This window comes from Ctenopharyngodon idella, chromosome 4 (assembly GCF_019924925.1).
Source record: "Ctenopharyngodon idella isolate HZGC_01 chromosome 4, HZGC01, whole genome shotgun sequence".
Classification (NCBI taxonomy): domain Eukaryota; kingdom Metazoa; phylum Chordata; class Actinopteri; order Cypriniformes; family Xenocyprididae; genus Ctenopharyngodon; species Ctenopharyngodon idella.
This window is the reverse complement of record NC_067223.1, coordinates 11354081-11369661: the sequence shown is the minus strand read 5'-3', so window position 1 is coordinate 11369661 and position 15581 is coordinate 11354081. Positions and strand designations below refer to the sequence as shown.

The following is a 15581-nucleotide window of genomic DNA, read 5'->3' as shown; positions in this document are numbered from 1 at the left end:
TCTGTGGTAAACTTCTGCTGCGGATAGTTTTTGTGTTAGTTGTTCAGAAGACCGCTAGCGTATAATTAGAGGTTATTTCAGTGTCATTAGTGGCCTGCGGGTGGGGGTCATCTTCATCAGTGGTCAATCAAACTGTCAGCCTCCCAGTGGGCGGTACTTAAGACCCGGGTCTCATCAGTGTCACCGTCACTCGGCATGGGTCCACTATCTGGGTCTGGATTCACAATTTTTTTTTAAAGTAAGGTAAGGTAAATAGAAGTGGAAAAATAAATAAATAAATAAATAAATAAAATAAATAAATAAAGGTAAGTTCTCAAATATGACAGGCCTAAATAACTTTTTGAATGTAGTTTGTAAGATATGTTATTGACATTAACTTTTAGGAGAATTTACTTGCCGGATTATAAGAGTATACTCTTGTAGTAATAATATGTATTGTAATGCTTAATTTTTGGTATTAAAAAAATCATTTAATGTTTTGCAATGGAGATTTAAGACAAATTATGGAGGCTTGTTTTCACCATGGAATAAAAAAATAAAAATGTAATTTCGACTTTTTTTCTCGCAATTGCAAGTTCATATTCCACAATTCTGACTTTTTTTTCTCGCAATTGCAAGTTCATATCCCACAATTCTGACTTTTTTTCTCACAATTGCAAGTTCATATCCCAGAACTCTGACTTTTTTCCTCGCAATTGCAAGTTCATATCCCACAATTCTGACTTTTTTTTTCTCACAATTGCAAGTTCATATCCCGCAATTCTGACTTTTTTCTCGCAATTGCAAGTTCATATCCCACAATTCTGACTTTTTTTTTCTCACAATTGCAAGTTCATATCCCGCAATTCTGACTTTTTTCTCGCAATTGCAAGTTCATATCCTGCAATTCTGACTTTTTTCTCGCAATTGCAAGTTCATATCCCACAATTCTGACTTTTTTTCTCACAATTGCAAGTTCATATCCCAGAACTCTGACTTTTTTCCTCGCAATTGCAAGTTCATATCCCACAATTCTGACTTTTTTTTTCTCACAATTGCTAGTTCATATCCCAGAATTCTGACTTTTTTCTCGCAATTGCAAGTTCATATCCCACAATTCTGACTTTTTTCTCAGAATTGCGAGATATAAACTCAAAATTCTGAGTAAAAACTCAGCTCACAATTTTATGACTTTTATGCGACTATATATCTCACAATTATTATTTTTTTTAATGTTTATTCCCTGGCGGAAACAAGCTTCCACACAAATTAGAGACCAAACTGTAAAAAGATTTTCATGATGAACATTCTTTTCAAGAATTTAAACTTAAATGTAAAGTTCTAACATTCTACGAAGTATTCTTAATATTCTTAAATTTTCTTATTATTTGCTATACTATATAGCTATATAACTTAAAGGGACAGTTCACACACACACACACACACACACACACACACACACACACACACACAATTCTGTCATAATTTACTCAACTTCATGTTGTTCCAAACCTGTATGACATTCTTTCTTCTGTGGAACATAAAAGAAGATATTTTAAAAAAAGGCAGTTTTTTTTTTGTTGTTGTTGTTTTTTGGTCACTAAAATAGTTTGCCAACATTTTTCAAAATATCTTCTTTACCAAAACTTTGACTTGAATGAAACTTTGGATATGCAAGAAATGTGAGACAGTGTGTTTAGTTTATCAAAAAGGGGTTTATTGTGTTTTCCCACACCCCTAGAGTTATATATAAAAGTAAAATGTTAGAATAAGAAATGTTTTTTTTTTTTTTTTTTTTTTTTTTTTAAGAATACAGGGATTAAAACATAAATACTTGAACAGCATGTTTCTGGAAAAATACATTATGTATGAAACAAAGATGTGTTAGGTTTTTTTGCCTAGCATAATTACATCTGCATCGCTTCTCGTCTCAGTGGTAATAAAGTTAGCCTGCTTTGGATAAGGCACAAAAAGATTTCTCTCTTTAAACTGGTCCATCTCAACAATGCCATTAAGTTTCAGAAATATACATTTGGTGATCCAGTGATCATATGTAACCAGTGTTATTGCTGTATAGACAGTCCTTTATCTGTACAGTAGGTCAATGTCAGTAGATCAATCAGTCAATCTCCCTTTTTTGATGTGTCTGACTCAACATTGGCGTAAGATGTTGGGATGAGTTCCCCGTCGTCTTTGTAATCCAATGGAAATGGGGAGGTCAGTTACACAGGTGTTGCAGGTCGGCATCCGGATGGTCAGAGCTCGTCTGCTTCCTCTGAGCTAAAGCTGCTTCTGCGGCTGCTCCCTTTGGACGCTGCGGGCGATCCGGCGGAGAGGAGTGGGTCGGTCCCGAAGGGCGAGAGAGCGTCGTCCATCAGGATCTCATCCAGCCGGTGCTCTTCTTTCAAGGTGCTGCAGAAGAAGTCAGTAAAGTGGGAGAGAGGATCGGAGAAGGTGGTGGAGCCGTCGGTCTGTTCTCCGGCGTTCCCCGCAACCATGGCCGCCGGCAAGGGTGTCCGCTGGGTGTATTCTGAACTGCTCATGTCCTCCTGAGGGTAGAGGGGTGGTTGGCCTGGCTGCGGTGGGACCTGGGCGCTCGGAGGGGCCGGTGTGACTTGGGTCTGGTGCTGCTTTAGGAGATGGGATGAAAGTTCAACCGCTCCCATAGATGCAGCCATACTGGGCAGACCATGAGCACGAGCCTGGATTTCCAATTCCTGTCAAAGATACACACATGAAGGTGGGTTAAGATGAACTGGCCACTTTGCATTCAGGCCATCAGGGTGAAGTCTGACAGAAAATAATAGATGGTGTTAAATGGCACTAATTTGGTCTCTTTCCTCCTCCTTTTTTTTGTTTTAGGCCCTTGTGTGCCATAAACACATGAAGGGGTGCATTCAACTTCAAAAACTCATCTATCACAGAGCTATATCCTGAGGTAACTTCCAGCAAGTAGGGATTCCCATTAAAACAGGACAGCTAAACGGTGTGTCGCGCACAATCTTTAACTTGCCCAAACCTTTGGCTTTGAGCTGACACCATTACAACGTTTTTAGTGAAAATATTCTGAAAATTGGTCATCATTTCATTGTCATATTTATTAATTTTAGTAAATTTAACTGTGACTTAAATGGCATCTAATTTTAGTTGATGAAAATAACAGCAAAATAAACCAAATATTTGAAATATTTTATACATTTATAAATATCTGATTAATGTTATATGTATAGAATGTGTTTGGATAATTTAAAACATTATTATTGGATATTATATTCTGTATTTTTCTTTTAAAAACATTAATATCAGGCATTATTATTACTACCATTTTTTGTGTTATTTTTCATTTTGAATACTATTTTTATATTTAGATTTTAAAATTTATTTTTATTATGGAGTAATATTTTGTTATTGAGTATAAATATATAATTAGGGTTTGGTTTAGTTGCTTGTAATGCATAATTTACTGTTATTATATAGTAAGTGCATGTTATATGTGTAACAGGGACACTGTAAAATAAAGTGTTACCTTATATTCTTTATTTGTTTACTCATTTTCTTAATTAAAATCATTTAAATTTAATGATGTGCATGTTTTGACTCATCTTCGTTGTTATTGATAATAAATAATAATAATAATGAAGCAAGATTTTTGCCACTTATTTGGTTGATGAGATTAACACTGATTACAAGCCTAGTACTCTTGCAAGTGTCTACACTTATCGCTATGGTTTCATATTTCTTTTGCCATTACTCCCACACATTATCTGTAGCGGAGACAGTCTAAATGAGCTCTTGCATTGCCTCTCAATGTGGGTATCTTCAGACACTCAATTGAGGCATTATTAGCATTAGCTTTTGGATAGGAAGCCTTGGGGTAATTACTTTGAGGGCTAATTGCGATGTCTTCACATGTGTGAAGAAGACTCGCGCCTGGTCTGCGAATATGTCAATACAGTTGGAATGTAATGCATAAATTTGAGACGAGGAGCCAAGCTCTTCAACGTTATTAGCCCTCATAATTTAATTCGGGGGCGCATTCCGCTCCTGACAAAGCTGTAGCCGCTATTTATTAATCAGGTAATCACCTCAGCTCGCCGTGTTTCGAAGCGGGGCCGGAAAGGCGGTTACAAACATCAATAGGAGCAGGCTGCTCAGATGTCAGGCACATGGGGAGGTGTGTTTGAACCTTTGTTTTTTCCCTCTCAGTGTTGGGGAGTAACTAACTAAAAGTAATGATACTACTAACTAAACTAGGTTTTTCAGTAGAGTGATTTTTAGGGATGTGCCCGAAGCCGAATACCATATTCAGAAAGGAAATGATGTGTACTACGGAGCCCCTAAAGGGAAAACACATGAGATGGGAGGAAAAAATATATTCCTTTCTATATATATATGCTTTCTCTCGCAATTATATAGTTGGGTAATTATAATGTAAATAATTTGCCACATCAGGAAGCTGCTGTTAATATGCGGAGTATTGAAATCGCTTTTGAATGTGCGTGCGCTTTTACTTTCACTTTCGAGATTCGCAATCACACGTGCTGTGTGTATACTAGGGACTTATTACACATTTCACAAGATTAGATATTTGTCAGTGACGCTTAGGAACTGCAAACCATTCACCATTGTCCTATCAGCCATCTCTCCTTACTCTCTTTATGTGGTAAGTGAAATCTGTTGTACTACAAAGTAACAGGCTCCTGCTAGCAAACGACTAACCATGTCCCTTTCGGGGCGCCGTAGAGTGCGTTTTTTCCCCCCCGTGCCTTACCGAATACGGATTTAGTATTCAGGCACACCCCTAGTGACTTTTTTCCCAAAACACTATATTGCTGAATTTTACCGCATTTTACAATGTCCGCAGATTTGGCAGAGAGAGTTAAGACAATAATTAAACATGGCCTCCTAAACGCTCTCTTAAAGGGACAGTGCACCCAAAAATTAAAATTCTGTCATCATTTATTCACCCTCAAGTTGTTTTAATCCTGTATGAGTTTCTTTCTTCTTAAATATTACAAAATAATATATAACACACACAAAAGATAAAGATATTTTGAAGAATGTTGGTAACCAGACAGTTGACGGTAGCCACTGACTTCCATAGTATTTTTTTTCCTAACTATGGAAGTCAACCGTCAACTGGTTACCAACATTCTTCAAAACATCTTTTTTTGTGGTCAACAGAAGAAAGAAACTGATACAGGTTTGGATCTACTTTTAATTTTTCATTTTTGAGTGAACTATCCCTTTAAATAATAGGAAGCCCAATTCATTTGAGAGAATCACTTTGTTCAAACGAATCAGGTGATTAAATGATTCACTGGTCAAATAAACAACTCGCTAATTAATTTCTGACCTTTTGTCTTTCTAATTTAAAGGGAAATATGTAGTTAAATTCTGCTTTTTCTGTTTTCACTGTTTTTGACTCAGTTATATGAACTAGTGTTATTTTCTCTCTCTCTGTGTGTGTGTGTGTTTATAAAATTATGGTTTAATGCTAATTTAATGCTATCAGTCCAATTTAGATGTTGTTACTTCAGATAAATGCTCCAAGTGTAGAAATAAATTGTTTCATCTGATAGTTTATAAAGATGTCATTGTTTTAAAAAGCTTCATAAAGTAGTTTTTCTAAAAGCTAGCTTAAAATGTAAGATTTCATCCCTTTGTTTTGTGTTTCTCCCTTGTCTTTCACTCCTACAACCATCACTTTCTACCGTCTCTCATGTCTACATCTCATCCTCACTCTCTCTCATGGCCATATTCCCCTCGTTCTCTTGTTCTTTTTGTCTCTTTACCTGGATTCGTAGCTGGAGTCTTCTGTTGGCCTGTTCTAGTTTCTTCTGCCGGCTCTCGAGATCACGGGCGTGCTGCTGCTCTTTCTGTAGCCACTTAATGTATTCCACCGAGGCCTTGAGGATCGTCCCTTTGTTCCAGCGCATATCACTGCCAGAGAAACGTAAAAGATAACCTTTCTCAACACCGCCTTTGCATCAGCAGAACTTTCATGCACAGAGAAAAGCCTCACAAGGGTCTCCTTTTTTCCCAGGACTAAGAAACTGTGATTTACATGGCCAATTATTCATTCTCGGACATTACCTTGCCTTTGAATGGGAATTTTAATGGAATAGTTAAGTACGTCTGCAGAAAGACCATTCTATGGCCCCTTGTACGGTAAAATTAATCCCTGAGCAAAAATAGGTGTCGGAAGAGGTAGAAAAAAAATTGGACTTTGGAAGCCGAAGTAAAGTGCAGTCATTCCCGATACCATTACTTTTTAAAAGGAGGAAAGTGTCGTGAAATTGTCTCTTTCTTTGGAATAAGATGTTGGCCTGATCGGAGCTAATAATCTCTTTTATCTTGTGTTAATGGCAAGGTGACAGCACTAGCCTTCCATTTAAATTCGATAAAAAGTTCAATTAAACCGGGGCAATGGGCTCCCTGTCTGCACTGTACTTCATCTCTGGGTTCAGTTGTGCTTAAACTTTAGTTCAAATGGTCTATACTTTGCCTTGAACCTCATTTTCATCATACAGATGGCGGTCTGTTCGCGCTGTAGGTGTTTCCTTGAGAAATGAGCACTGTACTGTCATTTTCTCTCTACTTCAATGTCATTTTGCCCTGTCTATGAGTCTATCTCTGATGTGACTTTTTTTTCCCCCTGAGACTTTTAGATTTCAGCTGTGAATCTAGTAAGATTTTTACTTACGGGTCATTTGATTTCGGTATCAGCGTTCCGAGCTCCTTGATCCTGTAGTTGATGTTGTATCGCCGTCGTCTTTCAACTGGCAATTATGAGAACAAAGTAAGTCATGCAGCACAAACCTAATATAAATATTAAATATAAATAATGAATGATTATCAAATTAAATTATAAATAGCCTATTATTGAATTGAAATAATTAAATATTTAACCATCATATTTTGTTGAGTGACTTGAACTGTCTTTTGAGACACTAATATAAATTTAAAAAATAAATAAATAAAACAACATTTTGAAATTAACCTCATCATCCCCAAAATCTTAAAGAATATTGGTAACACTTTGCAATAAGGTCCTATTTATTAACATTAGTTAACTGCTTTAGTTAACATAAACTAACAATGAAAAGTATTCTAAATGTTAATTTCAGCATTTATTAGTACATTATTAAAATTTAAAAGTTGTATCTGTTAATATTATTGGTCACACTTAAGGTCCAATTCTCACTGTTAACTAACTATTACTAAGGTTGATACTTTTGATATTGATACTTTTGATATTGATTGACTTTTAAGATTGATAAGGTTGATACTTTTGCCTCAATAAACTCTTAATTACTGCTTATTAATAGTTAGTAAGGTACTTGTTAAGTTTAAATATTGGGTAGGATTAAGGGATGTAGAATATGGTCATGCAGAATAAGGCATTAATATGTGCTTTATAAGTACTAATAAACAGCCAATATCCTAGTAATATGCATGCTAATAAGCAACTAGTTAATAGTGAGAATTGGACCCTTAACTAAAGTGTTACCATATTATTTAATGGACCTGAGCCAACGTGATATCAATGAACAGTTTTATTTTCATTAACTTTAACAAATATTAATTAATACTGTAACATATGCATTGTTTATTACTAGTTAATGCACTAGCTAATGTTAACTAATGATACCTTATTGTAAAGTGTTACCAGAATATTTTCTCTGACCTAATCATCCATTTGACAATGTTTTTGAAAGTTTGAACCCTCTTTTGTATCACAAATCAGCCAGGCATTTTTAAAAAATGTGATTATATGCAATAAAGCCACTGCTTTAGTTGGAGTCAATTTGAATCCCGTAAAAAGTCATTTTTTGTGCATTAAGAACAGTTTATTAAAGGGATAGTTCACCCAAAAAATACTGTCATTACTTACCCTAAAATGGTTCTAAATCTGTATGAGTTGATTATTCTGTTGAACACAAAAGAAGATATTTTGAAGAATGTTGGTAACCAGACAGGTTGGTCTGGTTACCAACATTCTTCAGAATATCTTCTTTTGTGTTCAACAGAAGAAAGAAACTCATACAGGTTTGGAACAGCATGAGGGTGAGTAAATGATGACAACATTTTCATGTTTGGGTGAACTATCCCTTTAAAACATTAGGAAAAGTATCAACCTTGTACTTAATTCATTTCAAGTATTTTTGGATGTATTTACAGGGTCTCTGGATCTCTAAACAGAACATAAGGGTTAAATAACCAAGTGTAAAAGGCCTCTTACTTAGATTGTGGTTGTCTTTTTTCTGTCTCTCTTTGGCCATGACTCTGGTGTCGTGTTCTGTAAGAGAAGAAGAAAGGATGGAAAGGTTATTGCAGAAACTAATAAGTGTATATCCAAAGGTAAGTTGAACACCATGTTGACGCAAAATGTGTCTGAAAAAAAGCCATTAGATTAATAATTTCATTAGCCAGTCCTCAAGATTCCTGCCTAATACTCCCAAAACAACACCCATCACATGCAGCCACACATCATTACAAACCCTTCTTTTTGTGTCTGAATAAGTGTCATTCACCCCAGACTCGTCAACACCAGATCTCTGTCTTAATGTAGAAAAGCTGTGTATCTTCTTTTAATCCTTCCTAACCTCTTACGATTAACCAATCTGCTGACATCCCAGATTGGGTGAATAGGAGGGCGGCCAAATGCTTCTGCATTCATATTCACATTCTTCCAAATTATTTAATTGGGAGCAGTGATTGGATTTCTCAATTCATTTCTGCTGATTCAATAAGGTCATTTGAACCGCGCGTAACCAAACAAGAGCACCGTGCAGCACGCTTATGTGAAAAAGACAGTAATGTACTTATGTTCCTGCTGGAGTGAAGAGTTCTCCAGGCATCCTTTCTATTTCCTGAATCAATTAGCTTTACTTGATGCATGACATTCATAAGAAAAAAAGGCGCCCACAAAGGATGCATTGTGCCGTGTCTATCATGCTAAGAATACATGCTACCATATTCTGCTCACTGAAGCACCGATAATGAAGAATGAGAGCAACACAATGGCGAGCTAAACACGGAGCACGCTGACTCCTAGAATAAGACAGCTGGATAATAACATGAAACATACAGTTGTGTTTGGCTTTCACAGCCCGGGCCTTTTGGAATAACACATGTGGAATGGGCTTGTCTGGGTTTGCTTTGATAGATCTATTTACAGTAGGCCCTTCATTTTTTAACCCTGAATTTCAAGAAAGAAAGACTATATTGAGTTGTTTTGTTTTTAATAGCTCTGTTAAATAGGACTTGTCTTACCTACACACAGCTATAAAAGACATATTTGTGTAAATTACATTTGTGTGTGCATTTTACATACTTTTATCTAAGCGACTTACAGTGGATTCAGGATATTTTTTAGCATATTTTTATATTGACTATATTTTCACATTATACTATGATAAAAGTGATGGATTTGCAGACTTTTTTGAGGATTAAAATGGTTTAATTAGAGGCAGATGAAAGCATATTTACTAATTATATTTCATCATATTACACTCATATTTCATCATATAGAAACATAAAAATATTTATTATTATTATATTTTGTGTTTATTGGGGACATATACAGTATAATATGATGAAATATAACTGAAATATAACTTTGGTAATCCAGGTAAACATGATTAAAAAAAATAAGTATGCCAAATGCATAAATGTAAATGTAATTTACACTCTGCAGTTTTGAGACAGCTAATTCATCATTCATAATTCAAGTATGGCGCTAGTTGTGACAAGGTCACAAGTCCCAAGAAACACACACAATTTTTTTATTTATTTATTCATTCATTAATTGATTTATTTTATTTTTTGGTGTTCTTAGGTCACAAGTTTAAGCCCCAAGAAACACACAAAAAATATTTATTTATTTATGTATGTATTTCTTTATGTGTGTTCTTGCACTCTATATAGAACCTTAAAGGGTTCTGTCAGGTGCTTCATATATAGAACCTTTTAGGGGTTCCCATCATGGGATAATTTTATGGATTTAGCTTTAATTTTTAATTTTATGAATTAAACAGTTTGTGGTAACCCTATTTTAGGGTATTTTAACTAGTTGCTTATTAGCATGCATATTACTACGATATTGGCTGTTTATTAGTACTTATTAAGCACATATTAATGTCTTATTCTGCATTACCTTATTCTACATTCTTAATCCTACCCAATATCTAAACTTAACAACTAACTTACTAACTATTAATAAGCAGTAAATTATGAGTTTATTGAGGGAAAAGTCATAGTTAATAGTGAATATGTGTTCCCTATAATAAAGTATACCCATAAACAATAAGCTTGTTAAAAAAAAGAACTCTAGGGTTCTATATAGAACCCCAATGAAGCTTTTTTTTTAAGAGTGTAGGGACTTACTTGTGACCTTGTCATTGCTAATCGCAATGCTCTACCAGATGAGCAACAGAAAATTAACAGTTTCAAATCTGCAGTCGGTTTTTAATCTGAAACTAAACTGCACTTGTCAATGTTTCTTTCTGAAATGTCTTTGCTAACAGCACAGGTCCTGCTCGGACAGGGGTCTGTGCCCTTCTGTGCTCCGTACCTGTGACTTCCATTTTAACTGAGAGCTTTGTGGGCAATGAGGGTGTCAGTCCACCGTGAGCGGCAGTCATACCTTGGTCACCGCCGTACACCTCCAGCATGCTGTTGTTCAGTGACACCTTCAGAGGAAAGAAAGACAAGTAAGTCTAGATTCACACAGGGACATAACATGTTCACCATGTGTAGTTATTCAGCATGTGCGTGATCTTTTATCCAGTCTATTTTGCATCATAGGTAATATTTTTGGTGTTACATGCATGATTTTTGACCCCGACCCTCTGTATGTTAAGAGTAAAACACTAAAACAAGAGCAAGCATTATGTTAAACAGGCCTAGATGGACTTTTTCCTTTTTTTTCAGTAATTTTGAGGATTCAAATGTGATGATTACAGCCACATGATGCATAACCAAATTAACTAAAATATGTAAAGTGAGGACGTTATGAATGATAGGTGTTTAAATTCTGGATATCTGCAGAGCTTGTATGCATAAATTCAGTTTATTCAGTCAAACAGATGCAGCACTCCAAGAGACAAAAGAGGGCGCTGTAGAGCAAGTGATTATTTTTTTTATTATTATTTGAGTTTCATTGAAATGATTCTCGGTTTCTATTAGTCTGAGCTTACATTATTGTTCTCCCCACATCATTGCTGGAGTTTTGTTATGGTATGGCATAATCCGGTCAGCACCATTTACGTGTATATATAATTTTCCCCGACTCCCAGTCCAACACAAGCTAAAGCAGTGAAAAGCCAATTTCTGTCAGCGTTATGGATAAAATTCTCTTCAAAAAGTAGTACAGGAGGTCAGAGCATTACAGAAAGACACAGACGGCAGGCGTTATAGTGTTTCCTCCGCTCGTACGCACTCTCCATTATCTCAGTGGGGGAAAGAGAGCGCTTATCAACATGAAAGATTGCCACGGCCCCTTGACTGCTCGCGTCGTAATCGCTTCAATCCATTCCCATCATGTTAGCAGATATGTTGACACGGGGAAGCGGCTTGATGCGTCGTGCTGTATGACTAATTAGAACGAATTGATCCGTTTAAGCATGGTATCATTTCTGAACAAGTCCACTGGGAGAGAAGATATTAGCTCAATCCGATGCTTGACTGCTTACTCAAATACAAAACTCTTGCTTGCTCGTTCTCTCTCTCTCTACTTCCTCTGCCTTATTCGTTCCCATCATGCTCTTAGTATCACATACCTCTCTAGTGAGTTCAGGTGTTGTAGTAATCACAACTCAAGCGATGCTTTGTCCATCCACAGACGTCAGTATGACCTTAACAATTTCATGCTGGTCTCACACATAGTTGGGCCACTTGTGTGCTCAGATGCTTACCTAAGGGTTTTCATTGGCTCTAGCTGAATTGCAATTCCTCAGCAGAATGCGCTTTTAGCATTTAGCAGAGCTGAGTTATTTTTCTAGCTTGCTCCCTCTGTCTGTTTTGGAGAAGTGATCACTCATTAACATAGTCGGGCTCTTCTAAGGCATACCTCTCTGCATGCCAACATCATTAACAGACTAATCTGTATTGTTCCACTGTTTAAAGCCTGAGATTTAAGTCTGTTCCCGTTTTTTCACTACGGAGACTGTGAACTTTGACTCTCAGCTGGACTCAGTGTGACCTCACGCAAAGACAAACCCCTTTTCACAAGCCCACCAAAGACTGGCACGTGTTTGTGTTATTATTGTGTGTAATTCATTTTTAAACCTAGAAATGTAGCTTATATTTTGGATTCAGACCGGTTTTATTCAGCGAATTAAGTGTGCATTTTATGCACAGGCAGAAGTACTTTGCAATTTTTCATTTCATTACATGGTAACACGTCTGTTTCTATAATGTATTAAATAGCTATTTATAATTTTTTTATGATTATAGTTTTTAAAGTTATATAGTTGTAGTTATTAGCTATTAGTTATAGGTAAATATAAATAAAATATCTAGCTTCCGACAGACAGCCTATCATATTCAACTTATGTTACGTCAGGATATTTATTAATATAACTCCGATTGTGTTCATCAGAAAGAAGAAAGTCATATACACCTAGGATGGCTTGACGGTGAGTAAAACTTGGGGTAATTTTCATTTTAAAGTGAACTAATCCTTTAAGTATAATTTCCCAGTACGTTTTACACTTCTATACACGTTATTATTGACCCGGGAAGTAACAGTTCGACAAAGTGAAGAGATGAACTTGGCATGTACTTACATTATTTTGCATTATGATACCTGGCTCCATACAATCCAAACCCCCATCTTTGAAACCGGTTTCAAGGCCAATAAGATCATCAATAACTTCATCCATAGGAAACTAAAAGAAAACAGTGATTATAGCGCACTCTTCCGTCAACAGAAGTTGAATTTGTCAATCTGGGATGTTTGTTTGCTTTGTTTTGAGTTTCATTTTCACTGTCATCAGTCATTGTGTCAATGCAGAGTGAAAGTGAGAGACGTGTGAATAAACTGGGCTACTAATCCAATAACAGATGATTCATCATCTCAGAAAGACAACTGTGAGGATGAAGCACCTCTTATCAGAGCAGATGACCCATCCTTTCATTGTCAACGTGATCAGAGCTGAATGTTTGAAGTTATTGATGAGTACAAACACTTTGAAAAAGAGAGATAAGATCACAGAAAGTACTCACCTCGCTGTCGTGATTGTTGGCCAGCGAGAGCAAGGTGACTGGGCTTCCTGGCGTGCTGCTGTCGCTCACGGGCGGCATGTGTCCATTGCGCATGACAGGCACCGTGCCCAGGGCCTGGCCCGGGTGAGGATGGGCGACCGGGTGGGCCTGACTAGCAAGTTTGCTGCCCAAAGTTAGGTATTGTTTGACCTGCTGGGCCTGGGTCTGGTGGAGGTGGTACTTGGAGTTTTCCAAATGACTTTGAACCTTCAAAAAGAAGAGAAAAAAGTACCTTTTAGGTTAGTAGGTTTTATTTGCCATAAATGATGGCCTCATACTTCTGTTTCTTTCACATCACTTTTTTCCCAACATTAAGCATCAGTGCAACCAAAACCACCTTACCGCAAGATATACAAAAAACGTGCACTTATTTCCTTCAATTCAAGCATATATCAAGCCCAACATAGCATTTTAAGCATGTCTCATTGCAATCTGACTCAGTTACCTGCTTAAAACATCCCAAAAAGTGACTTAATCAGCCAAAAAACAAACCAATACACTTAAAGGGATAGTTCACACAAAAATGAAATGCTGTCATCATTTACTCACCCTCATATCGTCATGTATGACTTGTTTCTTCTGTGGAACACAAAAGAAGATATTTTGTAAAATGTCTTGTTTGACATGCAATGAAAGTCCTTGGGATTCAGTGTTGTTTTTGGACCCCACTGAATATTTTCAGTTGTTCCACAGAAGAAAGAAAGTCCTACAGGTTTGAAACAACATGAAGAGGGTGAGTAAATGATTACAGCACTTTCATTTCTGGGTGAACTACCCTTTAACCAAGCACCAAAACAGCCCTTATCTTGCGCAAAACAAGTCAAAGCAGAACATAGCAAGTCCTTACGTTGGAAACTCGAGCTCCGTCTCTCATCTTGTAGAAACTACAGTCAGTTAAATGTGGCATTCTCAATCCCTGTACTTCCACTCGGAGGAACGCTAAGGTAGGATCCCAAGCTGCGGAGAGGAAACCAAGTGACTGTCCCCTCTTGTTCCTGTCCGGTCTTTATAACCAAGCAGGAGGAACTCCGTGACCTAATTAGTACTAAGACCAGGCCTTTCCTTTTTATTGCAGGTCGTAGTAATCACCTCAAGCGGAGAGATTACTGATCTGACAGGTTTGATCACCACAGGGCCGAGGTCTTTTGCCTATATCACTAATTCGGTGGGACCGCCCAGTTTTGTTTGCGTGAAGCGGCCAATCCCAGACTTCCCCCTTCTGCCACTTCTGCTTCAGGGGGTCCGAGACAATTACTGCTTGTTCTTTGCGGTTTCCAAATGACCCAGAGGCCCGTGTCTGGACCAGACTCACTAGACAACGTTGTTTTGTATCTGTTTTCAAAAACTAACTGTCATGAACCCGGTCGCTCCTCTAATTTTAGTCTATAACATATCATATCGTAAAGCTAAATATAGGAGGGAAGCATTCATTCGGGGTGATGGAGGTGACCCCTAGTAGTCATTATTATGTTGTCTATGCTTACAAAAGCACAACTGTTGAGTTTCTTTTATGGCGGTCAATGTATTTTTGGAAAAATCCAAAACTGAACTTTTACTGACCGTTGACTAAAAATACTCAATTGTGTGAACAAAAGTTGTTTAATTTGATCGAAACATCTGTTTGCAATAACAAAAGAGGCATTTATTACTCATGCTCGTTGAATCAGAAACATTTATTGGAGGTTACGCTGTATCGCCCTTTACTGGAAATCTTAAATGGAAAATATTATCCCATATGCACTGAAATAGTTATTTAAGCCCTTGAAGGATGAATCCGAGGACCAAATCGGATCTTCTATGCCCCTCTGACTGCGTATTCAACAGTTCAGTGGAGGTCTGTCTCTGTTTATCAGCCATTGCAAAGCTCTTTTCATTACACACACTAGATTTGGCTTCAAAAAGACCTAAGAGTGTAACTTCTCTCTTATCCCAGGCAAAGGTGAAAGAAGCCATTGTGTGTCTGAGAGCTCATCTCTGCAGTGGGGAAGGGAAGGGTTATCCTGCCCACTGCTAGTTGTGTTAGAGGGCCATGTCCTTGACTTACTTCTCCCCTTTCTGTTGTGAATGCAGGATACACGACTATTAACTAATCAAAGCCTGTAATGTGATTGACGTAGTGGTTTTGTTCACAAATAAAGTATAGACATTGGAAGCCCTATATGTGAAGATGTATTAGATGGCATATTTAAAATAACACAAGACACTCAAGAGGTTTCATTTACTAAACACTCAGAATGCAGATTATGAGTTAATCTTACACGAAATCAGTATGATGTCCATTTAGACAAGAATAGCAGTTTTTAGCAACATTTATTTAATATATTTTTAAT

General features: G+C 37.0%; 1 protein-coding gene and 1 long non-coding RNA gene across 10 annotated transcripts in view; one reads left to right on the top strand and one right to left on the bottom strand.

Annotated features, from left to right (window-relative positions):
- Positions 1–1674: 1674 nt before the first annotated feature.
- The window catches only part of tfec (transcription factor EC), a 53349-nt gene continuing 39442 nt past the window's right edge, over positions 1675–15581 (bottom strand). For 4 of the 9 annotated variants that reach the window (XM_051891203.1, XM_051891204.1, XM_051891207.1 and 1 more), the window contains 7 exons: positions 13213–13458; positions 12774–12875; positions 10559–10676; positions 8225–8281; positions 6686–6761; positions 5775–5922; positions 1675–2696 (listed from right to left, as the gene is read on the bottom strand). In XM_051891203.1, the coding sequence (XP_051747163.1) occupies positions 2235–2696; positions 5775–5922; positions 6686–6761; positions 8225–8281; positions 10559–10676; positions 12774–12875; positions 13213–13458 (1209 nt within the window). In that variant the 3' untranslated portion in view covers positions 1675–2234. Of the gene's footprint in view, positions 2697–5774; positions 5923–6685; positions 6762–8224; positions 8282–10558; positions 10677–12773; positions 12876–13212; positions 13459–13800; positions 13958–14098; positions 14442–15581 lie in introns of those variants that run through there. The other 5 variants (XM_051891208.1, XM_051891209.1, XM_051891206.1 and 2 more) reach the window with 5 other exon arrangements.
- LOC127510987 (uncharacterized) lies at positions 2568–3559 on the top strand. Its single transcript, XR_007929796.1, has 2 exons — positions 2568–2719; positions 2842–3559. It is a non-coding gene; the product is annotated as an uncharacterized LOC127510987 (long non-coding RNA).